The sequence below is a fragment of the Physella acuta genome, unplaced genomic scaffold, assembly GCF_028476545.2.
Source record: "Physella acuta isolate Inbredline_101_S28 unplaced genomic scaffold, ASM2847654v3 ptg001437l, whole genome shotgun sequence".
In the NCBI taxonomy this organism is placed as follows: domain Eukaryota; kingdom Metazoa; phylum Mollusca; class Gastropoda; family Physidae; genus Physella; species Physella acuta.
Window position 1 is genome coordinate 193,436 of NW_026732952.1, and position 27,877 is coordinate 221,312.

Below are 27,877 nucleotides of genomic sequence, written 5' to 3' on the forward strand. Positions count from 1 at the left end.
TACGTGTCTATCTGTGCTAACGTGTTCGTGCTTGTTTATGTGTGTTGCAGTGTATGTGACTGTATGTGTACGTATATGTTTGTGTATGTTGTTTTTGTGTATGTTTTGTGTGCCGAAATATGTCTATATTTATTTGTTTTATGTATGGGTGAGTGTTGGCCTTAGATAACTTGTATGTTCTCCCCCCCCCCCCCTCTCTCTCTCTCCTCCTACTCTCCCTCTCTCTCCCCCTCCCCTCTCTCCACCCCCCCCCCCTTACACCAGATGTGACCTGTTGGCCTGAGATAACTTGTTGCTTGTTCTCCCCCCCCCCCTCCCCTCTCCACCTTCTTACAAAAACGGAAAGTGAGCTAAGAGATTGAGTTGCCGTTCCTTCAGCAGGTCAGCTTGACATTGGATTTTATTTTGTGTCTATCTGGAAACATCCTGTGTTCGTATTTCACGGCTACAATTCCAGCACCACCCTACCCCCTCACCCTCTATTGCTAGTTCCCGTCACCCCCACTCCCCCCACCCTTAACACAATCCTAAGAAAACGAAGGCTAATTCTAATGTGTACCAGAATTCAAAATGTTTTAAATAGTGTGCCACTTTTTATTATTTTGTTTACTGATGTGGCCAGATTTCATAGGTGAGATAGGTTGAACTGGACAAATATTTTGGCTCATGGTTATTTTATTGTTGTCGTTTTGAAAGTATACCATCAGCTGTATTGTGGAACGGCGTGGTTGAATGGTAGAACATACAACTGCTAACCCAAAATTCGAATCCCGGGTTCGTGTAAGTAGAACGTCCCAGAGTCCACCCAGCTCTGATGGGCACGTGTCTTATGTTAAGGAAAGTAAAGGCAGCTGGGTATAGTCTGACCACATTATCACTTAATATGCCGAGATCACGGAAACAGATAAACTCTACTTCACCTACCCATGGACAGGCAGGTTCGAAAGGGTATTTTACTTACTTGCAATATATTATAGTAGACTGACCGCGAAGGGCTCCCCCATGGTCATGAACAGTGTTTCTTCCAGATTTTTTTCTCCGGGGTGGGGGGGGGGGGGGGGGGGCGGACACTGTTAAAAGTGTATATTTTCTATATAAACTCCATTTCGTTCGGGGGGGGGGGGAGGGTGGTAACCTCCTTCGAAGAGATGCCTGGAGGAAACTCTGGCCATGCAGGATTGAAACATTTGCTGTGACTGTGTCGCAGCTTGCAGCATTTACACTAAGAGACAATAGTCAAAGTATGTGTCCGTAGCGACACGTGGTAAGCTTTGTAGTTTTTAGATATAGGCTGTAACTTGTGTGTATCTGGGGAGGGGGGGGGTCGTATTCTGCTATTAAAATGGATTTGTATTTTTAAATGAAGGTGCGTGCAAATTTAAAGTGCTCTCCGAATCTGTCAGAAAACTGCATGCGGTTTGTGAGGAACTTGTTAGTCCTATAGAAATTATTTTACATTATAAAACTAGAATGCTACCTGGGGCTTTATTAAGTCTAAACAGCTGAATGGCACGGAAGTAAAATTAAGCAGTGACTTATAATTTGCATCAAAAACACATCTAATAAGACCTTTAGTGTGCCTGCCAACCGCTGTTATCTAACTCGGGGACTTGTATCACTTAAATAACACAAAATGGTGGCGAAGTGGCCTATCAATGGGTTATTTTGTCATATGTGTTAGTGCTTGAAGAAAACTGCTTTTGGTTTTATTTTTTCCTATTTTACCAGTTAAAGTAGCTGAAGATTATGTCTATACAATTAACTGAATTTAAAAAAATTAAAAACGAAGGACTTAGCCTAAATCTATATTGTTTAAGTAAGTTTGTAGGTCTAAAAAAATTCCGTTGATTCTTAGTGATGTCAACAATACATCCTACAACTAATAATGTTTGCTTTAAAATCCCATCAGTAGCATGAGATCTCTAAAGGACAAATATTTGTCCTAAGTCCGTGGCCTGCTATAGTGACCACCATCTATGACAACCAGTTCACCACTGCGATCGTTGGTACTTATTCTTGTTATCTCTCTTCTTTGTTATTCACAACGTTTAATTAATTTAAAGACTTATTTTATTTAGTATCTACTTATAGGCCTATTTGAAATAATATATTCTTTCATTGTCACCAAAGACGAACGTATCTGAAAAGACAGAAAAGTGGGTTAAAATGGACTTGCAACATCACCACAAATCACTAAACTAGAGTTTAGATCCAAATAAAAGATAGCATATAAATTATAAATTATTTTTTTAAAGCAAATTTTAAACCATTAGCCAACTGCTAAAAAGTGATGGATCTAATATTTGGCTAAAAATCGAGCACCACAGCTGGCCACTTTCGTTATCTTCACCTCGGTCACAAAGTAAATAGTAAAAGAGTAGTAATTTAAAGACTTTACTTGAAGTGGGAGTGACAAATGATCGGGGTATTTGACAGTAGCGAACATCGTTAATGTTACAAATCTATATTTTTACAATGAAGCATCTGAAGGTCTAGTGTTAGGACCTACATTTCTAGATCTAAACCTCAGCCTCTACACTCTACTCAACTCTACTGAGAACTCTACTCTACTCTGGTCTATTTTGAAGTAAGGGACCAGACACTGCCACATTCAGGTCAGCAGTGAGTTGAGTTGACTCATCTGTAAAAAAATTCCATATATAATATTATATAGATTCTCTAGATTCTAAATATATAAGTATAAGATTTTAAGATTATAACTATAATAATTTTTTGAGTGAGGCTTGGCTGATGAATTATTAGATCTTAATCTAGATATCTAGATTAGAATTAGATCTAGAATTACTAGATTCTAGATCGCTATACTATACAGTATACAGTACACTATATAGTATATACATACTGCGGCTATACGTTAATGTCCTGTTCATTACTACTTTATTTAGGCTACAGCCAACACTTTACAAAGTTAAGTTAGGCCTTTAAATTTCCGACACTATATCGTGAGATTACATAAGTCTTATGTAATCTCACGATATAGTGTCGGAAATTATCTGGTAATGTTTGTTGTGTTTTGGTAACATTCATTACTGTAAACCCTAGCTCAGGGGTTCCCAACCTTTTTTTACTCTAGAGCACATTCTAAAATATTGGTAAGGTGGCGGGCACCACTTATTTTAAATCGCCAAACTCCTTCCATAACTTGTCATTTTCCCATAATTTATTGTCTTATTTTCTTGTTTTCTTATAAGATCTAGTCATAATGTATTAATAAATAATAAACAAAAATGTTTCAAAATAATAAAACTATTTGGCATTTTTTTCAAATTGCATACACACAGAGAAATGTATTTACAAAACGTAAAGAAAGTAAACAAAACACATAAATACAAAGAAAACATTTAATTAAAAAATATAATAAAGTCAATGTGATCTTTGGCATTGCATTTCATTGGTCAGAGCTTCATAATTAGGAGCGTATGACGATAATCCTGTTAGCAGACAATCATAAAGATGCTCATCGGTGAGTCGAGATCTATATCTTGATTTTATGAAGTTCATGTTTGAAAACAATGATTCGCATAAAAATATGTCGAACCGAAAAATGATTCAAATGGCACTAGCCGTTCCAGTCTAGCGAAAATAGTGCAGTCTAACTCGCCACTAGACAAGTTGGGACAAGTATCGAACATATTTAAAAAACCTAGGCAGTCAAAAATAAGTTTAAACTGTAACAAATGAATAAAAATAAATCATTTTTTAAAATAATGTTTATGAAAAAAGTTCTGTCTCTGTCGAATAGTAAGAGGCGGGCACATATGAATCGTTCAGTGGGCGCCATGGCGCCCGCGGGCACAGGGTTGGGAACCCCTGCCCTAGCTTATTTGAACCTTGAAATAAAAATAAACTAAGTGCATTAAATTAATGTTTTAACTGAATTTTAAGTTTAATTGACAAAAAAATAGCAACAATTAGTTAATAAAGTCGAGTGTAGTAATTACTAATTGTTTTTTTAAGAAACACAGAAAAAAACTTGCAGAAGATTTGCGACAACCAAATCTAGATCTAGTAAGTAAAATAGGACGATTAGATTTACCAAAATTAAAAGTAGCAAGAAAAATTAGAACAAATGTTTAGTAGCAGCAATAATCAGCGCATACACTTAAAAACATTAGAAATACAAAATAATTAGCAAAACAGTATTTAAAATGCAACTAAAATCAATCCATGCACATTTTGAAACTTACTTTACTTTACTCAGTCCTCTTTGCTCTTTATGGAGCATAGGGCCTCCACCATTTCCTTCCATTTCTTCCTATCCTCGGCTATTAATTTTGACATCTCCCAAGACATCCCTATTGGCTTCAGTTCTTCAAGAAGACTCCGCCTCCAGGTCTGTCTTGGGCGCCCTCTCTTCCGCTTTATATATGTATTAAAAATTATATGGCGGCAAATAAATGATGTTTTACAGTATTTTCGGTGGTTTCCTGAACGTCTTGACAGACTACGCCATTGTTTTACTGTTTTTTACTGCTGTACAATTCCGGAATAATAACCAACGCTATATCGTGATTTTACCCTTAGGACAGTCACTAGTAACTACTTACTAACTAAACTAACTAGATCTAGATCTAGATCTACATTAAAGTCATCTATATATATAAAGCAAAGTTGTCGGGTGCCCGATAGGGCACTTCCCGGCGCCGCAGGCGCGTCAAATTTGGCACGATGGTGCCTTGGGGCGATAGAACACGAGGGCCGGTGACGGTTGGCCGAAAAGTCTACGGAGAGGGGGTCAAAACTGACCTCGACTGACCGGCGGCTTATATGGGCTATATTACGAAAAAAAAATTCCTCCGACGACCCCCCTTGAAATTTTGTGAGGTGGTAGGAGAACCCCTTGGGGTGTCACAAAAAACTCGCCATGTCCGGGAAAACTTCGTAAAGGGGTCAAAACTGACCAGTTGTATTTCCCTATATAATCTTTGTATTTTATGGGAAAAACAGAGGATCATTTCAACGCAGACTTTAGGGTACTTAAGCTCAGTATATCTGGCTAATTTTTTGCATACACTACTATAGATGACTAGGCCGTATGGAAAAACTGTTGGTCAGACTCAAAGCCCTCGACGAGGGCTAAAAGATGATCTTGAGTGAAATTCTCCTTATATGAGATATATATATAAATAAATTGACGAACGATCCCCTTAATATTATGTGACGTCGTAGACCGACCCTGGAGGCTAACAAAAAAACTTTAATCCCGTCGGAAACAGCCATTATAGTTGTTAAATATGTTCATATACCGTAATTTCTTATATAAGCATAGCAACTGTTTGTAAAAAAAAAACAAAGACATACGTCATACGTTCAGTTTTCAAGGGAGGTAACGTTTTTTAAATTATTATTTTTCAAATAATTGTATACTATTTTAAACAGAAACAGAAAATGACGAAGTATAGCATTTGTTTTAGTACAAAATTAAGTTGTTAATTTAGTTACGTATCCCAATTAAATAAATAAATAAATTTCAAAAGGCAATGTAATAAAAACTATGAGATGTACTGTTCATGGAAGCTGTGTAGTTCTAATTCCATTTTACTTATAAATTGCGTACTTTCCGATATTTCTCTGAGAACGGTATTTAAATGACAAACTAAAACATTTTTTTTTTAAAGTTAGCATTACTGTTTAAATTAAAGCACTCAACACCAAATCCATCGCTAAATAATTAAGTATTCAAATTCTCAAATGTTATTTAAAAACCTAAGCGAAGCTAGGCAGTATGCCTAGTTAAGTATAAATTAAGTACATTTGAGTCAATTTTACTTTTTTTATTTAGGCCTAGATCTATTTAGTTATCATTATCCAGAAATGTTTGCTGAGTTTCATAAACATTAGTTACTGTTAAATTAAATCATATTTGATTTGACAGTTGAAACATAAATAAAGGTACCAGTGTACCTATCAATGCTTTTAGGTTTAATCGACATAAAAATCACAGAAACTTGCAGAAAATTAGTAGTCATTAGGCTAGTAAATATAAATAATAAAGCCTTGTGTAGTTAATGATTTTTTTTAAAAACACAAAAATAAAAAATTGAAGAAATTTAGCAATGATTTCAATTCAGGTTTAAGTCTTATGAATATAAAATTCCAAATATAATAATAATTTATAGGCCTAGGCTTAACATAGTTTAAAAAGCAAATCAATTGAAGCTCAACAATTGTTAAACGCTCTATAAATCATATTAAAAGAAGATAGTGCCAAATAACAAAATATGGTTTACAGTATTTCTGGTGTATTTCAGAATGGTGTGTCAGACTGTACGTCATTGTCTTAGTGTTATTTACATATCGTGCGATGGCCTAGATCTAGTAATACCTCCCGGGATCTTGTTATTATTTAATATAGGCCTATGATGTTAAGCCTAGCAACACAAAAATTTAAAAATTAATACATAGGTCTAAGATCCTTAATATTTCAGTAAGTTTTTATTATAAAATAATAGGATTTCTATTTAAGTAGGCCTATTACTTTTAGTTTATTATATGATTATGGCTTATTAATGGAAATCATGAATGTAGGCTACAAATTATAGGCCTACAGGCTATAATGCTTGAGAGATATCTAGGCTATCTATAGGACCTTATACAGTTATATTTAGATTAGGCCTATGACTCTTCAGAATTTTATTTTTATGGCAGGGTTAGAACTAGATCTAAATTATTATTGAATAGTGTTATAATAATACCTAGTAAAATCTACTATTTAATTAATATATATAATGTTATTGTTTATAGATTCTAGTTGTGTGCATATAACAGTTTAATTTAAAGGCCTAATTAATAGTAATTATATACATCATGTATTCTTAAAACAGCAATTTAACTAAATAAATATAGAAATGTCATATAGGACTTGGCCTATTGAATATTCAGCCATTTAAAATGTAGAAATTAAAAGAATGGATGCATATTGCCTTGTTAAATATAATTCAATAGGCCTATATTATTAGTCTAGATTAAATTTGAAACAAAAGTTTGAAAATAAATCTACAAACATAGCTTACTTATTATTACTAGACTCCCTGCTTACTTAGTCTTTACTTTAACTCAGGTTTAGGTTTACTTAAATAGTTTGGTTATTTTAGGGCTTTGGGTATTATTAATTTTTAACTTGTGCTACTGTTAAGCTGAATCTTATTATAATTAGCTACTGTCCTGATAAAATTTTCCCTTATGTGCCCAAATCTTACTGTAATTAACTACTGTCCTCATCATATTTTCCCTTATGTGCCCAAATCTTATTGTAATTAACTACTGTCCTCATCATATTTTCCCTCATGTGCCCAAATCTTATTATAATTAACTACTGTCCTCATCATATTTTCCCTTATGTGCCCAAATCTTACTGTAATTAACTACTGTCCTCATCATATTTTCCCTTATGTGCCCAAATCTTATTGTAATTAACTACTGTCCTCATCATATTTTCCCTCATGTGCCCAAATCTTATTATAATTAACTACTGTCCTCATTGTATTTTCCCTTATGTGTCTAAATCTTATTGTAATTAACTACTGTCCTGATCAAGTTTCCCCTTATGTGCCCAAATCTTACTGTAATTAACTACTGTCCTCATCATAATTTCCCTTATGTGCCCAAATCTTATTGTAATTAACTACTGTCCTCATCATATTTTCCCTTATGTGCCCAGAATACATGGGACTGCCACAAAAATCTCTTTCCACTTTTGCTGGTCTTTGGCAATATTTTTGGCCTTCATTTAACTACTATAGTTGTAATAATGTATACAATCAATTGACTCCACCCATTAATTCTACCATTTTTAATTTTTCAGGCAAGAGTCACTTATAGCGTAAAATGCCCAGCCTTAAAGTGTACAGCTTGAAGTCCCTTCTGTCCAATTGTTGTGTCTCGTCAAGACAAGTATTTGTCTCTAGAAGTTTCTCCAGCATCAACATAAACCCGCATCCAATCACATTTGAGAGGCTGCTGAGTGGTGAGTTAAATTTAATCAAATGTAGAATGTAAACTATTGCCCCCTAAATAAAACTCATAAATTTAATCAAATGTAGAATGTAAACGATTACCCCCTAAATTAAACTCAGGTGGTATAAATAATAAATAGTTTAATGCCATTGAGTTGTAGAGCAGGTATTTTTCAACATAGTTTATTTAAAAGAAATTATTTAATATTTTTCAGTTGAATTTCACTTACATTACAGAAAAACCCATCGCTAGCTTCACTGTGGCGCAAAATTTAATAAATTAGATCTTGTTTCACTAATGACACACTTTGTACTGTTAAAAAAAAATGTTTTGAAAAATTTTATTATTAAGGGTGATATTATTAAAAGGGTGTAATTTTTTTGTAGGGATTTGCTTGTTAACTTGTTTCACTTTGAGAAATCACAACGGCTAGCACATAAGTCTGTATCTTCTGAAACAAACTTTAAATGTAATGTTTAATTTTTTAAACAAAGATGAAAACAAAAGACGAGCCCAGGAGAGACTAGTGACTGTGGAGCCAGTTAGGACAGCTAAGGATTATGATCTGAAGTCTGGCCACTCTACAGCTGCCGTCCTGGTGCCACTCTGTACGGTCCACAATGAGCCCTCCCTGATTTTAACACTGCGCTCAACCAAATTAAAGAAACATCGCGGCCAGGTAAGGTAAGATAACACCCAACAGTCATATGACTTTTAGCCTGAAAATATTTAAGCTTCTCAGGATTGCCTAAATAATAGAATTATGCATGTATTCTAGACCTCGCGTTCAACATTTCTTGAACATCCCCCACCCTTAATGTAAATTATAACTCAAGGTTAAATTTAAGGTTATGGGCAATCATATCATTTTAGTAATACGTACTTGTTACACGTCTCTGTTAGAAACAAATCCAAAAACTAAAATAGTGCTAAAAAGATGTTTAGCCATATTTTAAAATTCAAAGTCTGTTTTATACATTTATATGCCACTATTTCCCCCCCCCCGCCCCCCATAAAAATAATGTGAACAATTCCTTACTTCACAGTTCAGCTGTTTTCTGAGAGAATTCAACTATGTAATTTTCATTTCATATAATCTTTACATTAGACAACCGATACAGTTGTATTGAAAAAACAGTGACCAAACCACATGGGTGAAACACTATGCTGGTTGGTTTGATGTAAAACTAAGGTTGCCATACCAGTGTTTGAATATTTGAATACTCTAATGGAGCCATTTTTAATTATTTTCTATCAATTGATCAGCTATATGAGAATTAAATTTAATTGAAGATTAAAGGGGAACGATTCAATTGTATATGTAAAAACTGTCAACAATTCTAGAGTTGTATCCCTTATATTGGTACAGGATGTCATGTTTTGTTTTAGGCAGGCTCCCATTATCCTGTTTCTTTCATTCAAGAAAATGTTTTGTTTAATTTATCTATATGTTTTCATAATCAGTCTGCTTCATGCCTGTAACTGTTATGGTCAAGTTAAAACCTTACATCTGGTAAAAGAAAAAACTGTTTTGTTGCTGGTTTAGCATATTGATTTAAAAAAAAAATTATTTTTAGTTTCCCAGGAGGCAACACAGATAAAAATGACAAGGACTTCATTGCAACAGCGCTGAGAGAAACACAAGAGGAACTTGGGTTGGATCCTGCGACCTTTGACATCTGGGGTCAGATGAAAAGCTTACCAGGCTCAGTGAGTAATTAATTAGATTTTAGAGGCTGTATGGTTCAGAGGTCATGTGGGGTTTGCAGACTTTAGTGGCCACCTGACATCTGCTGGTACGTTGTCCAGCCACCCCCACCCCAGCTGCTGTTACTGGTACATTGTCCAGCCACCCCCACCCCAGCTGCTGTTACTGGTACGTTGTCCAGCCACCCCCACCCCAGCTGCTGTTACTGGTACGTTGTCCAGCCACCCCCACCCCAGCTGCTGTTACTGGTACGTTGTCCAGCCACCCCCACCCCAGCTGCTGTTACTGGTACGTTGTCCAGCCACCCCCACCCCAGCTGCTGTCTGCTAGTAGCTGCTTGTCAGACGTCAGCCCAGACAATTTGACTAGAGAACAAATCCCCAGCTTTACTGAAGTCTGTGGGATACAACCAACAGTTGAAGCTCTATTTTATTGATTGTGACATTTTTATTATCTTGTAGTGGGAATGGGGGGGGGGAAGATTCATACATTTATGTCTGAGTCTAAAGATCTATATTTTTATTATTTTAGGGTAATTTTATTTTTGTCTCCCTTTTACAAAGTGCCAGATTATATAAATCAGTTGTTTCCCTATACTTGTTTCACATTTGGTTTTGACATCAACAAACACTTCTCTGTTCTCTTACTTCTCCCTTCTCTTACTGACACACTTCTCCCTTCTCTTACTTCTCCCTTCTCTTACTGACACACTTCTCCCTTCTCTTACTTCTCCCTTCTCTTACTGACACACTTCTCCCTTCTCTTACTTCTCCCTTCTCTTACTGACACACTTCTCCCTTCTCTTACTTCTCCCTTCTCTTACTGACACACTTCTCCCTTCTCTTACTTCTCCCTTCTCTTACTGACACACTTCTCCCTTCTCTTACTTCTCCCTTCTCTTACTGACACACTTCTCCCTTCTCTTACTTCTCCCTTCTCTTACTGACACACTTCTCCCTTCTCTTACTTCTCCCTTCTCTCTACTCCCACTGTAACCCTACAAACATCTCTCCCCCCCCAGGGAGGCAACAAGGTCGTGTACCCCATCCTAGCCTGTACGGGTGAAGTTGACCCCAGTCAAATGCCCATCAACCACGACGAGGTGGAGGAAGCATTCTGTGTGTCCATCCGCCACCTGTGTGACCACCAACACATAGGTCAGACATTTTTCCGCGAGGGTTCTGGCTACACGCTGCCAGTCTACACTGGGGCTACACATCGCATCTGGGGCCTGACCGCGGTCATCGTACACCAGGCCCTCAGTATCATAGCACCTGGACTGTACACGTACAAGGTCAGACACAGGAAGCCTTTATACCAGCTCAAGTAGGACATAACCCCCCACATCTATAGCTCCAAGCCTTTATACCAGCTCAAGTAGGACATAATCCCCTTTATACCAGCTCAAGTAGGACATAATCCCCTTTATACCAGCTCAAGTAGGACATAATCCCCTTTATACCAGCTCAAGTAGGACATAATCCCCTTTATACCAGCTCAAGTAGGACATAATCCCCTTTATACCAGCTCAAGTAGGACATAATCCCCTTTATACCAGCTCAAGTAGGACATAATCCCCCACATATGTAGCACCAAGATGTAATCTGAGAGAAACATTGGCCTTCAGGCCACACATAACATTACAACTAAATAATTGATCTTTAGGCCTGTGTAATTCCTTTTACATTCTTTAAGAGTCAATACTACAATGGTAGAGTGGTGCCGACATGATGTCTTGTAAGTCTAGCATTAAATATTCCAGAGAGCTGTCATAGTGATCTCTCTTTATCAGTGGGAAACAACCTTTGCCCTTTAACCTCTGGTGACCTTACAAGTCGTAGGGGTTGATATTGTGATATGTATTTATATATTCGTTAAAGTAAAATTGATCTTATATTTTTATATTCTTTGTGTTTATCTTATTTTTTTTTGTTTCAACTCATTAGTTGTTTTAACAAAGTTTAACCCACTTATACCACTCAGTGGCGTCACTAGGTCTAGTGTCACCCGGTGTGGTAACTGAGGGTGTCACCACCCGGTGTGGTAACTGAGGGTGTCACCACCTGGTGTGGTAACTGAGGGTGTCACCATCTGTTGTCGTAACTAAGGGTGTCACCATCCAGTGTGGTAACTGCAGGTGTCACCTCATGTGGTAACTGCAGGTGTCACCATCTGATGTGGTAACTGAGGGTGTCACCATCTGATGTGGTAACTGAGGGTGTCACCATCTGATGTGGTAACTGAGGGTGTCACCATCTGGTGTGGTAACTGAGGGTGTTATCATCTGGTGTGGTAACTGCAGGTGTCACCCGGTGTGGTAACTGAGGGTGTCACCATCTGGTGTGGTAACTAAGGGTGTCACCATCTGGTGTGGTAACTGAGGTTGTCACCATTGGTTATGGTAACTGAGGGTGTCACCATCTGGTGTGGTAACTGAGGGTGTCACCATCTGGTGTGGTAACTGAGGGTGTCACCATCTGGTGTGGTAACTGAGGGTGTCACCATCTGGTGTGGTAACTGAGGGCGTCACCATTGGTTATGGTAACTGAGGGCGTCACCATCTGGTGTGGTAACTGAGGGTGTCACCATCTGGTATGGTTATTGAGGGTGTCACCATCTGGTGTGGTAACTGAGGGTGTCACCATTGGTTGTGGTAACTGAGGGTGTCACCATCTGGTGTGGTAACTGAGGGTGTCACCATCTGTTGTGGTAACTGAGGGTGTCACCATCTGGTGTGGTAACTGAGGGTGCCACCATCTGGTGTGGTAACTGAGGGTGCCACCATTGGTTGTGGTAACTGAGGGTGTCACCATCTGGTGTGGTAACTGAGGGTGTCACCATTGGTTGTGGTAACTGAGGGTGTCACCATCTGGTGTGGTAACTGAGGGTGTCACCATCTGGTGTGGTAACTGAGGATGTCACCATCTGGTGTGGTAACTGAGGGTGTCACCATCTGGTGTGGTAACTGAGGGTGTCACCATCTGGTGTGGTAACTGAGGGTGTCACCATTGGTTATGGTAACTGAGGGTGTCACCATCTGGTGTGGTAACTGAGGGTGTCACCATCTGGTATGGTTATTGAGGGTGTCACCATCTGGTATGGTTATTGAGGGTGTCACCATCTGGTGTGGTAACTGAGGGTGTCACCATTGGTTGTGGTAACTGAGGGTGTCACCATCTGGTGTGGTAACTGAGGGTGTCACCATCTGGTGTGGTAACTGAGGGTGTCACCATCTGGTGTGGTAACTGAGGGTGCCACCATCTGGTGTGGTAACTGAGGGTGCCACCATTGGTTGTGGTAACTGAGGGTGTCACCATCTGGTGTGGTAACTGAGGGTGTCACCATTGGTTGTGGTAACTGAGGGTGTCACCATCTGGTGTGGTAACTGAGGGTGTCACCATCTGGTGTGGTAACTGAGGATGTCACCATCTGGTGTGGTAACTGAGGGTGTCACCATCTGGTGTGGTAACTGAGGGTGTCACCATCTGGTGTGGTATCACCCCACCACCACCCTCCAACATTTTAGCATTTTGTTAAGTGTCACCCCCCCCCCTTCCCCTGCATTTCATTCACCTACATGAGCATGGGTTTAAAAATATTAATTTTAATGATTAAACACATGTACATGTAATATACAGTTTCTTTTCATTCTTGACATATTCAACAACGTAATACATGTTGGAATGTCAGTGTGCTTATATCATAGAGCATAACAAGGTATGTTTTTGGCATGCAGCATGACATACAAAATGTATGTCTATAGCATACAGCATGGTATACGATATGTATGTCTACAGCATACAGCATGACAGAAGCACCATATGTACATAAGCTGAGATCCAGCAGTGTAGTGAGATTAATCCTCATGGCCGTCCTTCACACTTGAATACTTCACAGAATTTGTCACTCCTCCATTTTCCCCATCACTTGCCTGTTTGTCTGAGCTGAGACTGGCCTGTTTGTCTGACCTGGCCAACTTATCAGGCCCAGGAACCTCCACGACTGTGTCTGGTGCCAGCTTGGCCCACTCCTCCTCCTCCCCCACTGCGAAAGCGCCAAAGACCAGGGTCCCCAACAGACACAGTCCCCCGCAGATGTAGAAGACATTCCTCCATTCCTCCTGGCTTTTCTGGCAGAAGAAAGAGACCATCAGTGTGAGCAACCATTGTTGTCACAAAGTTGTATACATTTCTAGTTTAGAAGTGTAAAGACAGATATTGAAACATGTTTATCAACCTTGTAAATAATTAATACACTGTTGATAAGTCTGAACTGAAGAAGTCAAAGAATGTTTTGCATATTGAAATCCTATCTCTTATGATTACATATATCAAGTCCATTTATCTCTGTATCTATTCTATCATAAAAATCCCTTGATCCAACATATCCCATACATCCATTCATCTCACCCATCATATAACAGAACATAGATTATATCCTATAACAGAACATAGATTATATCCTATAACAGAACATAGATTATATCCTATAACAGAACATAGATTATATCCTATAACAGAACATAGATTATATCCTATAACAGAACATAGATTATATCCTATAACAGAACATAGATTATATCCTATAACAGAACATAGATTATATCCTATAACAGAACATAGATTATATCCTATAACAGAACAGATTATATCCTATAACAGAACAGATTATATCCTATAACAGAACATAGATTATATCCTATAACAGAACATAGATTATATCCTATAACAGAACAGATTATATCCTATAACAGAACATAGATTATATCCTATAACAGAACATAGATTATATCCTATAACAACATAGATTATATCCTATAACAGAACATAGATTATATCCTATAACAGAACATAGATTATATCCTATAACAGAACAGATTATATCCTATAACAGAACATAGATTATATCCTATAACAGAACAGATTATATCCTATAACAGAACATAGATTATATCCTATAACAGAACATAGATTATATCCTATAACAGAACAGATTATATCCTATAACAGAACATAGATTATATCCTATAACAGAACATAGATTATATCCTATAACAACATAGATTATATCCTATAACAGAACATAGATTATATCCTATAAGAGAACATAGATTATATCCTATAACAGAACAGATTATATCCTATAACAGAACATAGATTATATCCTATAACAGAACAGATTATATCCTATAACAGAACATAGATTATATCCTATAACAACATAGATTATATCCTATAACAGAACAGATTATATCCTATAACAGAACATAGATTATATCCTATAACAGAACATAGATTATATCCTATAACAACATAGATTATATCCTATAACAACATAGATTATATCCTATAACAGAACAGATTATATCCTATAACAGAACATAGATTATATCCTATAACAGAACAGATTATATCCTATAACAGAACATAGATTATATCCTATAACAACATAGATTATATCCTATAACAGAACAGATTATATCCTATAACAGAACATAGATTATCTCCTATAACAGAACATAGATTATATCCTATAACAGAACATAGATTATATCCTATAACAGAACATAGATTATATCCTATAACAGAACATAGATTATATCCTATAACAGAACATAGATTATATCCTATAACAGAACATAGATTATATCCTATAACAACATAGATTATATCCTATAACAGAACAGATTATATCCTATAACAGAACATAGATTATATCCTATAACAGAACAGATTATATCCTGCCACCAACTCACATTAGGGGTAAGCGCCCCAACCACCATGGGCGCCACAATGCCAGGGACGGTGGCCACCATGTTTGTGATGCCATACAGCACCCCCGCGTACCTGGGGAGATAGAGCATGGGTTATGGGACGGTGGCCACCATGTTTGTGATGCCATACAGCACCCCCGCGTACCTGGGGAGATAAGAGCATGGGTTATGGGACGGTGGCCACCATGTTTGTGATGCCATACAGCACCCCCGCGTACCTGGGGAGATAAGAGCATGGGTTATGGGACGGTGGCCACCATGTTTGTGATGCCATACAGCACCCCCGCGTACCTGGGGGAGATAAGAGCATGGGTTATGGGAGGTAGATAATAGCATGGGTTATGGGAGGTAGATAATAGCATGGGTTATGGGAGGTAGATAATAGCATGGGTTATGGGAGGTTGATAATAGCATGGGTTATGGGAGGTAGATAATAGCATGGGTTATGGGAGGTAGATAATAGCATGGGTTATGGGAGGTAGATAATAGCATGGGTTATGGGAGGTAGATAATAGCATGGGTTATGGGAGGTAGATAATAGCATGGGTTATGGGAGGTAGATAAGAGCATGGGTTATGGGAGGTAGATAATAGCATGGGTTATCGGAGGTAGATAATAGCATGGGTTATGGGAGGGAGATAAGGTCATGAATTATAGGTAATAAATTACATGAAAATTTAACTTTTATATTCTTGTTGTTTTTGCCTATTTGGTCTCGAACCACTGCCTTCATCTCATCTGCTTCGCTGCATGAACTCTAATAAAGCCTGAAACTCTGGCCAGTGGCCTGCTTGTGTTGGCACCTGGCCAGTGGCCTGCTTGTGTTGGCACCTGGCCAGTGGCGTGCTTGTGTTGGCACCTGGCCAGTGGCCTGCTTGTGTTGGCACCTGGCCAGTGGCCTGCTTGTGGTGGCACCTGACCAGTGGCCTGCTTGTGATGGCACCTGACCAGTGGCCTGCTTGTGGTGGCACCTGACCAGTGGCCTGCTTGTGGTGGCACCTGACCAGTGGCCTGCTTGTGGTGGCACCTGGCCAGTGGTGTGCTTGTGGTGGCACCTGAAACTTTGGCCAGTGGCCTGCTTGTGATGGCACCTGGCCAGTGGCCTGCTTGTGGTGGCACCTGAAACTTTGGCCAGTGGCCTGCTTGTGATGGCACCTGGCCAGTGGCCTGCTTGTGGTGGCACCTGAAACTTTGGCCAGTGGCCTGCTTGTGATGGCACCTGGCCAGTGGCCTGCTTGTGGTGGCACCTGAAACTTTGGCCAGTGGCCTGCTTGTGATGGCACCTGGCCAGTGGCCTGCTTGTGATGGCACCTGGCCAGTGGCGTGCTTGTTGTGGCACCTGGCCAGTGGCCTGCTTGTGGTGGCACCCAACGGCCGTATGTAAAAATACAGGTCTATGTCCAACTATCACCTAGCTAGTGTTCGCCGTCATACAGGCCGTGTCTTATTAGCGTTATAAGGACGCTGCTATGCAACTGGCTTTTGCTACCAGTGTTAAACCACCAGGGCCGTACTAGTAGCTGGTGCTACTAATGTTGTGCTACTGGCTTGTGCCGCTAGTTTAATGCTACCAATTTGTTCTACTGGCTTGTACTACTGATTTGTGGTACCAATGTTGTGCTACTGATTTGTGCTACCAATGTTGTGCTACCAAAGTTGTGCTACCAAAGTTGTGCTACCAATGTTGTGCTACCAAAGTTGTGCTACCAATGTTGTGCTACTGGCTTGTGATACCAAAGTTGTGCTACTGGTTTGTGCTACCAATGTTGTGCTACTGGTTTGTGCTACCAATGTTGTGCTACTGGTTTGTGCTACCAATGTTGTGCTACTGGTTTGTGCTACCAATGTTGTGCTACTGGTTTGTGCTACCAATGTTGTGCTACTGGTTTGTGCTACCAATGTTGTGCTACTGGTTTGTGCTACCAAAGTTGTGCTACTGGTTTGTGCTACTGGCTTGTGCTACCAATGTTGTGCTACTGTTTTGTGCTACCAATGTTGAGCTACTTGTTTGTGCTACCAAAGTTGTGCTACTGGTTTGTGCTACTGGCTTGTGCTACCAATGTTGTGCTACTGGCTTGTGCTACCAATGTTGTGCTACTTGTTTGTGCTACCAATGTTGTGCTACTGGTTTGTGCTACTGGCTTGTGCTACCAATGTTAAACCACCAGGGCCGTACTAGTAACTTGTGCTACCAATGTTGTGCTACTGGCTTGTGCTACCAATGTTGTGCTACTGGCTTGTGCTTACCAATGTTGTGCTACCAATGTTGTGCTACCAATGTTGTGCTACTGGCTTGTGCTACTACTTGCCTGGGTGCAAAGTCCACTTGGTTCACCATGTAGCCAGAGAAGCAGAACCCCGAAAACCCCACAGCAATGGCCAGCAGGGCTACAGCATAGTTCCTGTCCTCACAGCCGATAAACCCAACCCCCACAATACAGGAACCCGCGCCGAGAAACGCTGTCAATAGACAAGTTGGTTAGACAGAGAGCACCTGTCAATAGACAAGTTGGTTAGGCAGAGAAAATCTGTCAATAGACAAGTTGGTTAGACAGAGAATTTGTCAATAGACAAGATGGTTAGACAGAGAAAATCTGTCAATAGACAAGTTGGTTAGGCAGAGAAAATCTGTCAATAGACAAGTTGGTTAGACAGAGAATTTGTCAATAGACAAGATGGTTAGACAGAGAAAATCTGTCAATAGACAAGTTGGTTAGGCAGAGAAAATCTGTCAATAGACAAGTTAGACACGCTGTCAATAGCAAATAAACACAACTCGCCAAATAATTCGCCAGCACTCAGTTCGCCAGCCACCTACCTACAGACTGAAACAAGCGCCGTGTAGCCGTTGTACTCAGGTACTTTGACCGCAGAAAGTCTGCCACTTGCCCGGACGCCAGGGAAGTAAAGAACATCGCCATGTATGGGGTAGACGACAACAAGCCGTTCTGGGGGGGGGGGGGGGGGGGGGAGAACGAAAAAATGATCAGAACAAAATTCTAACTACAAACCATTAGTCTGCGGAAACTAATATTATTGTTTGGAGTTGTGAGAATAGAAGTACCTGTGTGATGTCAAATTTGAGAACCTCCTTCATAAACGTGGGCAGGCTGGTGAGCAGTGTGTAGTGTGTCCAGTTGTTGCACACATGAGCTGTCAGACACACGTACAGGCCCTTGGACTTGGCCATCGATAGCCAGGGGACATTGAACTCCTGGAAAACATGACCTTGAACTAAGCAACTGCAAGATTACAGTTCCTCTCTGTCATGCAGCAATGTCGCTAACGGTCGCACCCTGCCCTTGAATGACGTCACTGTCACACTCTGTCAACGTCAGTGGCACCTCAGTAAGATGCAACGTATCGAATATTGTAAAGCCCCCACTACCTTAATGCCGTAACACATTAATTAAATCCCCCGCTCCTGTAACCACACCCCCCCCCCCACACACACACTACTCCCTACCTTCTGTGCTTCAGCCCTCCCTCGGGTCCGCACTATAAAATCCTTCTCTGCCTTAGAGATGGTGGGGTGGGTCTCTGGTGAGTCGGCCACCACAAGAAACCACAGCAACACCCACACCAGACAGCCGCCACCTGCAACAAAATACCTCGCGTTTTAAAATAGACTGGACGACCACAGGGGGCGGGGGTAGACACATTATGTTTTTGTTATGATTTTTATATACGCCTGTACCGCTGTTAGATTTTGGGCCTAGCAATACCCGAATAAGTTAGTGAGTAGTTTTCATGTGATGGAGTGAGTTGTTTTTATCGACCAGTCAGTGAGTTGTTTTGACTGGGATGTGTTTTTTTGACTGGGATGTGTTGTTTTGGTTGGCCTGTGTCAGAGCTAGATGTGTTCTCAAAGTTCGCTCATGACTTGCGACATAGCCGTCAGACAACACATGCAACTCACCAGTGACGTAAAATATGGAGGGCCAACCGCCATCGAAGCCGTCCACACACAACCAGCCGGACAGGATGTACGTCACAATGTTGCCGACATGTTGACCTAAGGTAAATTATTTTTACTTTTACCAACAAGTATCAGCCATTTTTTTTAAAAATTCAGTATTTTAAAAGTCGTATGTGCCCAAACAAAAATCACGTGACAGTTCACTGAGTAGCCCACCCTACCCCTCTTCCGACACAAAGAAGCTTCATCCAACCTTACCTATTGTCTGTTTTAATCTTTCTACAAATTAATAAGAAGAACTTCGTTTTTTATATGCCTACATCGGCTATAGGAAGTGTTTCTTCCAGACTTTTTTCTGTGGGGGGGGGGGGGGGCACTTGATATTTTCGGGGAGGCGGTCAACATTTTCCGGGGGGGGGGGGGCGGACACTGGTAAAATTATGTTTTCTATATAAATTTCATTTTGTTCGGGGGGGGGGGGTAGACTTTCTTCGGGATGGGGGTGGCGGAGCCTGGAGAATCTCTGGCTGTAGGCGACATCTTGTTTCAAGATGTCCAACTGCACTGGTCAGTTCTTGCATCATTGTCTAATGTCTGGTCACGTGGTTAGCTGGAATGGTCTGTCCACCTGCACTGGCCAGTTCTTGCATCATTGTCTAATATCTGGTCACGTGGTTAGCTGGAATGGTCTGTCCACCTGCACTGGCCAGTTCTTGCATCATTGTCTAACATCTGGTCACGTGGTAAGCTGGAATGGTCTGTCCACCTGCACTGGTCAGTTCTTGCATCATTGTCTAACATCTGGTCACGTGGTTAGCTGGGATGGTCTGTCCACCTGCACTGGTCAGTTCTTGCATCATTGTCTAACAGCTGGTCACGTGGTTAGCTGGAATGGTCCGTTGACCACCGGCTGTTTGTTTAATGAAACGGACAAACAAAAATAACAGGCTATCTGTTTACCTGCATAGGTAAACGATGTCAATTTAGTCCTCTCCAGAGGGGGCGCCCAACGTCCCATTAACGTATGCATGCTGGGAAAAGAAGCGCCCTGGGAAAAACAAGTCAACGTGTAGCGTACCAAACTAATCAAATATTGTATTCACGAGCCAGTTTATATGGTCCCTAACACAGGAACTCACAGAGATGGCTGTAATATTAAATAACTGCCTTCAGTTTGTTTGTTAAAAGGGGGTCACGCCCCCACTCACCTTACCCCTTACTTATTCATACTCCGCCCTAGTCTCTGGTATTTAAGTACTAACACTTTAAAACAAAATACTGAGCCGATGCAGGTTGAAGGCGAACTTAATCAGGTGTCAGGAATAATAAATAATTAGATTAAGTAATTAACACTGAGGGTGTAAATAACAGGCCGCTAAATAGTAGGGACTTAGGTCTTTTAATACAAGGATAGGGGCTTAGGTCTTTTAATACAAGGATAGGGGCTTAGGTCTTTTAATACAAGGATAGGGGATAAGGGCTTATGTCTTTTAATACAAGGATAGGGGCTTAGGTCTTTTAATACAAGGATAGGGGCTTAGGTCTTTTAATACAAGGATAGGGGCTTAGGTCTTTTAATACAAGGATAGGGGCTTAGGTATTTTAATACTGGGATAAGGGCTTAGGTCTTTTAATACAAGAATAAGGGCTTAGGTCTTTTAATACAATGATAGGAGCTTAGGTCTTTTAATACAAGGATAGGGGCTTAATTCTTTTAATATAATGATAGTGGCTTCGGTCTTAGAATACAAGGATAAGGGCTTATGTCTTTTAATACTGGGGTAGGGGCTTAGGTCTTTTAATACAAGAATAAGGGCTTATGTCTTTCAATACAATGATAGGAGCTTAGGTCTTTTAATACTGGGATAGGGGCTTAGGTCTTTTAATACAAGAATAAGGGCTTAGGTCTTTTAATACAAGGATAAGGGCTTAGGTCTTTTAATACAAGGATAGGGGCTTAGGTCTTTTAATACAAGGATAGGGGATAAGGGCTTATGTCTTTTAATACAAAGATAGGGGCTTAGGTCTTTTAATATAAGGAAGTTGTTTTTTCACTCTTCTTAGCTTCCAACATACTATGCTATTATTAATGAAATTGTATACGCCACTACAAAAATATCCTCACATAATCGACACTACCGCGACAGCTTTCAAGTTAGAGTATGCAGTAATCCCACCTACCTGTACGTGACCCACCAGGCTACGATAATCCCACCTACCTGTACGTGACCCACCAGGCTACGATAATCCCACCTACCTGTACGTGACCCACCAGGCTACGATAATCCCACGTACCTGTGCGAGGCCCGTTAGGACCCGCAGTGCAATGACGCCGCGATAGTCCCACCTTGCCGCCACTGGTACGAGCAGGGTGAAGAGTGCCGCTAAGCCGAGCCCCGTGCCGAGCACCCTCTTGCCTCCGAACCTGCCCGCCAGCCACCCCCCCGGGATCTGAGTGACGATGTAGCCGTAGAAGAAGGAGGAGAGCATCAGTGAGGTGATGGACTTGTTCCAGTCAAACTCGCCTTGCTGGTCAATACAGGGAGTGGACAGGCTTTAGGACAATAACTAGCTGGTCAATACAGAGAGTGGACAGGCTTTAGGACAATAACTAGCTGGTCAATACAGAGAGTGGACAGGCTTTAGGACAATAACTAGCTGGTCAATACAGGGAGTGGACAGGCTTTAGGACAAGTGCAATAACTAGCTGGTCAATACAGAGAGTGGACAGGCTTTAGGACAATAACTAGCTGGTCAATACAGGGAGTGGACAGGCTTTAGGACAATAACTAGCTGGTCAATACAGGGAGTGGACAGGCTTTAGGACAATAACTAGCTGGTCAATACAGAGAGTGGACAGGCTTTAGGACAATAACTAGCTGGTCAATACAGAGAGTGGACAGGCTTTAGGACAATAACTAGCTGGTCAATACAGGGAGTGGACAGGCTTTAGGACAATAACTAGCTGGTCAATACAGGGAGTGGACAGGCTTTAGGACAATAACTAGCTGGTCAATACAGAGAGTGGACAGGCTTTAGGACAATAACTAGCTGGTCAATACAGAGAGTGGACAGGCTTTAGGACAATAACTAGCTGGTCAATACAGGGAGTGGACAGGCTTTAGGACAAGTGCAATAACTAGCTGGTCAATACAGGGAGTGGACAGGCTTTAGGACAAGTGCAATAACTAGCTGGTCAATACAGGGAGTGGACAGGCTTTAGGACAATAACTAGCTGGTCAATACAGGGAGTGGACAGGCTTTAGGACAAGTGCAATAACTAGCTGGTCAATACAGGGAGTGGACAGGCTTTAGGACAAGTGCAATAACTAGCTGGTCAATACAGGGAGTGGACAGGCTTTAGGACAATAACTAGCTGGTCAATACAGGGAGTGGACAGGCTTTAGGACAATAACTAGCTGGTCAATACAGGGAGTGGACAGGCTTTAGGACAATAACTAGCTGGTCAATACAGGCTTTAGGACAATAACTAGCTGGTCAATACAGGCTTTAGGACAATAACTAGCTGGTCAATACAGGCTTTAGGACAATAACTAGCTGGTCAATACAGGCTTTAGGACAATAACTAGCTGGTCAATACAGGCTTTAGGACAAGTGCAATAACTAGCTGGTCAATACAGGTAATAGGCAATCAGCATAACAGTTTTAAAAGTAGTTTTACAATTTTAAAATCTTCTTTAGATCTAGATCTAGTTGTGTTTCAAATGTCCCTAAAATTTTCTTTTAAGCATCTCTTCGGGATGCCCCCCCCCCCCCTCCCCTCCTACGGAATATAATTTCTATACAAAATATATACTTCAAAACCAGTGTCCGCCCCCACGTCGACAGTGTCCAATGCCACCACCCCCCCCCCCCCTCCCCGAAAAAAAATGTGTGGAAAAAACCCCACTGACCTCACCCCCACCCCTATGAGTTTGACGCCATTTATAGACCACCCATTGCTTATCTTTTACTATTACACAATATGATGACTTGTGTATTCGCCTTATGCTTGTGATATACCATGGCGCCAAAGTATCGTTTGATTGATTACAAGACCAATGTGGGGGAGGGAGGGGTAACTTACGTCATGCGTGTCGTCAGGTGCAGTCTCGTTGAAGCACGTGTTTGTGACGTATGTGGCGCTGCTGTTGTTGTCTTTGACCATGCAGACGATGGCCACACTCAGGTTCACACGGAGCGAGTAGACGAAGAAAAATCCCAGCGTCCCAACGTAGGCCAGGTTCCATCTCTTAGAGCAGAAGTAGGGAACTGGGGAGGAACAACAAGTGTAGGGAACTGGGGAGGAACAAGTGTAGGGAACTGGGGAGGAACAACACATGTAGGGAACTGGGGAGGAACAACACATGTAGGGAACTGGGGAGGAACAACACATGTAGGGAACTGGGGAGGAACAACACATGTAGGGAACTGGGGAGGAACAACACATGTAGGGAACTGGGGAGGAACAACACATGTAGGGAACTGGGGAGGAACAACACATGTAGGGAACTGGGGAGGAACAACACATGTAGGGAACTGGGGAGGAACAACACATGTAGGGAACTGGGGAGGAACAACACATGTAGGGAACTGGGGAGGAACAACACATGTAGGGAACTGGGGAGGAACAACACATGTAGGGAACTGGGGAGGAACAACACATGTAGGGAACTGGGGAGGAACAACACATGTAGGGAACTGGGGAGGAACAACACATGTAGGGAACTGGGGAGGAACAACACATGTAGGGAACTGGGGAGGAACAACACATGTAGGGAACTGGGGAGGAACAACACATGTAGGGAACTGGGGAGGAACAACACATGTAGGGAACTGGGGAGGAACAACACATGTAGGGAACTGGGGAGGAACAACACATGTAGGGAACTGGGGAGGAACAACACATGTAGGGAACTGGGGAGGAACAACACATGTAGGGAACTGGGGAGGAACAACACATCAAAATTTTCTCTGAGTGTAGTAAGAAGCTTTGAGTGTTTAGACGTTTGTTATGGTAAATAAAACTATTTTGTTTTTCTCTCTTATCTAATCTTTAGATAATGACATGACGAGTAGGCCCATATATTGTCTCGTGTTTGTCTTTTCTACTTATCTCAGTTATACGTTCCTTATTGTTTTAATATGTCACATAAATATTTCAATGACATTCTTCTGTCTCCTGTATTTGTCGTCTCTTCTTCAACTTGGCTGGTAGCATTTGAGGGGAGGGGCGATATGGAGGTGGAGGTCATAAGGGCTTATCCGAGAGGCACTTTTGCCGCCCTGTCATATGGGGGTTTAGGGCTGCGGGTGTTAACCTGGGTTCGATTTAAGCTCGGGTGTTCGGTCAGTCCGGGTGTTCGGTCAGTCCGGGTGTTCGGTCAGTCCGGGTGTTCGGTCAGTCCGAGTTGTTTTAACTAGCTCGGTGACCGAGAGAGCAGATTTAGGCAACTGCTCGTCTTCTACCTCGTGGGTTAGCGGGTGACACGACAAGCATCGTGTGGCCGACACGACACGGCAAACATCGTGTCACCGACACGGCAAACATCGTGTCACCGACACGGCACGGCAAACATCGTGTCACCGACACGGCACGGCAAACATCGTGTCACCGACACGGCACGGCAAACATCGTGTGACCGACACACGTGCTGCATCGTTTGGTGGTTGTCACGCGGGCAGTTACACACAACCCGTGTGGGACAGCTGTGTGGGACAGCTGTGAAGGTGACGTCACTCACATAAGGGGGGGGGGAAGATGACTGGCTGTGGAGAACACAGTTTTCGCTGACATAACCTCCCCCACACCCAGGCCCCAGGGTACATACACCAGCAGTGAACATTAAAATCCGGGGTCAGGAAATCAACCTGAGTCATTTTGGTACCGTCCCAGATCTCACTACCCCACCCCCTCGTCCCAAATCTCACTACCCCACCCCCTCGTCCCAGATCTCACTACCCCACCCCCTGGTCCCAAATCTCACTACCCCACCCCCTGGTCCCAAATCTCACTACCCCACCCCCTCGTCTCAAATCTCACTACCCCACCCCCTCGTCTCAAATCTTACTAGCCCACCCCCTCGTCTCAAATCTCACTACCCCACCCCCTCGTCCCAGATCTCACTACCCCACCCCCTCGTCCCAGATCTCACTACCCACCCCCTCGTCCCAAGTCTCACTACCCCACCCCCTCGTCCCAGATCTCACTACCCCACCCCCTCGTCCCAAATCTCACTACCCCACCCCCTCGTCCCAGATCTCACTACCCCACCCCCTCGGGTTATCATCACTTTATATCAAAACGTCGACCCAATATATTGCACTATTCCACTCTATCGATACAGTTTTTAACCACAGTATCGATACGTTTTTAAAAGCCGTAACGATAGATTTTGACCCACAGTATCGATACGTTTTTAAAAGCCGTAACGATAGATTTTGAACCACAGTATCGATACGTTTTTAAAAGCCGTAACGATAGATTTTGAACCACAGTATCGATACGTTTTTAAAAGCCGTAACGATAGATTTTGAACCACAGTATCGATACGTTTTTAAAAGCCGTAACGATAGATTTTGAACCACAGTATCGATACGTTTTTAAAAGCCGTAACGATAGATTTTGAAACAACGTACCAGAAGGAATGGGTTTGAACCCAAAGTTCCTACCTCGCTCGTCAGCCTCACCACCAGCTCCCACCGTCATAGTTGTTCACACAGGTCCTACACTGATCCTACAGGATGTCCTGATGTCCTCTTAGCAGGACCATTCAATAGTCCTGAGTTCCTTGTGTAAAAACTACTCACCAACCCTAATTGTCTGATATATAACGTTTTATATTTAGATTATAAAAACTGAATACATTTCTCTTTTAGTGCGACATATTGTAGGCTAATTGTGTGATTAATGAAAGCTAACGAACCAGCGATAGTGCGACAGTAGACCGCAGCTAAATGTACTCGTCAGTGACAGCTTATTGGACGGGCTTTCACTGAGAGCTTACTCATGCTTATCATAAATAGGTTGGGCTTTTCGTGGATTTTTTTCATAGAAAGGGGCTGCCTTGGAAGTGTTACAGCATTGCATTTTGGTTTATAAGAAAGCCCTTTGTATGTATAATACTAATTACTATTTACACATATCGGCATTCGTGTACTGCCCAGGCGTCATAAGGGGGTGCGAGGGGGAAGATCGCACCTAACGAACTCAAGGAATAATAAGACATTAAACACTGACCCGTTTAGCGATGACATAAAACACTGACCCGTTTAGCTATTTACATTGTCAAGTGACCTTCGATTAGTCAACACAAGTTATCCCAAGCTGTAACCCTAGCTATAAGCTTTAACTTGAACCTAACCCCCAACGTTCATAAAGGGCATGTGAGGGAGTCTGTGTTGGTTATAGCCCAATCAATTAATTAGAACAAGAAGATTAACATTAAACGGGTGTTAATTTTATACAGATAGGATTTTCAAAACATGTTACGTTAGTTTGTATCGGAGAATTTTGTCCATTACTTACTTGTATTATAAACATGTTACGCTAGTTTGTATCGGAGAATTATGTCCATTACTTACTTGTATTATAAACATGTTACGCTAGTTTGTATCGGAGAAATATGTCCATTACTTACTTGTATTATAAACATGTTACGTTAGTTTGTATCGGAGAATTATGTCCATTACTTACTTGTATTATAAGTGTAATCCCGTCATGTTGGCTAGACAGAAACCAATAAACTAATTGTTGGAATAACTGGTACAGTTACGCTAAACATTGGACAACCTGGCAAATCTATCAATCTCGCCAAATTGCCTTAGATGTCCGTACAGATAAAGTAGCCAGATTTACTTAATGCATTGAGCCAACTTTGATTAGCGCTCGTAGAATTATCTTACGTTATAATTATTGCTAGCCTACTTTACTATCAGACTAAAAATAATTAACCTTAGATCGCATTGTCTGACAAGATAAGTTTTTTCTAATTGATCTCATTGCCAGCTGAAGAGTCTCTAGTTCCTTTTTCTTATCTTTGTCAGACATTCTTTTTTTTTTGTATTTGCCTTTAAACCTTGTGCATTTGTTGTAATATTTTTGACCTGAGAACATTTGTCCTTAATATCATTTGTCATTAGATCATATGTCATGAGATAATTTGTCATAAAACCGTTTAATCATATGGTGAGTTCATCAAGTGTTTAACTTTGTTATATTGTGTTGTGTGTGGTCTGATGATGGTTTAACGTTTTTGTTATATTGTTCTGAGCAATGTTCTGGTAATGTATAGCAATCTGGTATAACACGGTCTTTTATTCCCTATTCTAGCAAACATTTAAAATATTTTAACATTTTCTTAAACTCATTTTATTAGAATAATTAATCTTAAAGAAGAAACTAATCACACAAAAATCGATCATCTGCCGAACTAAAACATTACGAAAAATCTTAGAGGTAAAATAAAGTGAACAATTAAATAAACAAACAATACGTGTT

The 27,877-nt window shown here is 41.0% G+C and overlaps 2 protein-coding genes across 4 annotated transcripts; one reads left to right on the forward strand and one right to left on the reverse strand.

Annotated features, from left to right (window-relative positions):
• The first annotated feature begins 2,399 nt into the window (after positions 1-2,399).
• On the forward strand, positions 2,400-11,590 carry LOC131927748 (mitochondrial coenzyme A diphosphatase NUDT8-like). Of its 2 annotated transcripts, none has more exons than XM_059283542.1 (5): positions 2,400-2,425; positions 7,826-7,987; positions 8,472-8,661; positions 9,555-9,687; positions 10,707-11,590. In XM_059283542.1, the coding sequence occupies exons 2-5, from the start codon at positions 7,849-7,851 to the stop codon at positions 11,013-11,015; spliced, it is 771 nt and encodes a 256-aa protein (XP_059139525.1). In that variant the 5' UTR covers positions 2,400-2,425; positions 7,826-7,848; the 3' UTR covers positions 11,016-11,590. The 2 variants fall into 2 exon arrangements, with proteins under 2 accessions (XP_059139525.1, XP_059139523.1); XM_059283540.1 differs by lacking the exon at positions 2,400-2,425 and adding an exon at positions 4,007-4,029.
• Positions 11,591-13,271: 1,681 nt separating this feature from the next.
• LOC131927750 (sialin-like) lies at positions 13,272-27,219 on the reverse strand. Of its 2 annotated transcripts, XM_059283544.1 has the most exons (12): positions 27,074-27,219; positions 26,050-26,200; positions 23,465-23,649; positions 21,673-21,906; positions 20,338-20,425; positions 19,378-19,473; positions 18,925-19,055; positions 18,523-18,672; positions 18,277-18,406; positions 17,768-17,918; positions 15,441-15,531; positions 13,272-13,814 (listed from the first exon to the last, which is right to left on the reverse strand). In XM_059283544.1, exons 2-12 carry the CDS (start codon positions 26,084-26,086, stop codon positions 13,542-13,544), a joined length of 1,566 nt encoding a protein of 521 aa, XP_059139527.1. In that variant the 5' UTR covers positions 26,087-26,200; positions 27,074-27,219; the 3' UTR covers positions 13,272-13,541. The 2 variants fall into 2 exon arrangements, with proteins under 2 accessions (XP_059139527.1, XP_059139528.1); XM_059283545.1 differs by lacking the exon at positions 21,673-21,906.
• Between the last annotated feature and the right edge of the window lie 658 nt (positions 27,220-27,877).

What these genes read in the sequence shown, in the direction of transcription:
- LOC131927748 (XM_059283542.1), top strand. Translation starts at nt 7,849, where the DNA reads ATGCCCAGCCTTAAAGTGTACAGCTTGAAGTCCCTTCTGTCCAATTGT. An exon ending in AAACATCGCGGCCAGGTAAG is followed by an intron (nt 8,662 to 9,554) that starts GTAAGATAACAC and finishes AATTATTTTTAG; the next exon opens with TTTCCCAGGAGGCAACACAG. An exon ending in TGAAAAGCTTACCAGGCTCA is followed by an intron (nt 9,688 to 10,706) that starts GTGAGTAATTAA and finishes CTCCCCCCCCAG; the next exon opens with GGAGGCAACAAGGTCGTGTA.
- LOC131927750 (XM_059283544.1), bottom strand. Translation starts at nt 26,086, where the DNA reads ATGACGGTGGGAGCTGGTGGTGAGGCTGACGAGCGAG. An exon ending in TCCTAACGGGCCTCGCACAG is followed by an intron (nt 20,426 to 21,672) that starts GTACGTGGGATT and finishes TGTTTTTCCCAG; the next exon opens with GGCGCTTCTTTTCCCAGCAT. An exon ending in TTGGGGCGCTTACCCCTAAT is followed by an intron (nt 13,815 to 15,440) that starts GTGAGTTGGTGG and finishes TTCTTCTGCCAG; the next exon opens with AAAAGCCAGGAGGAATGGAG.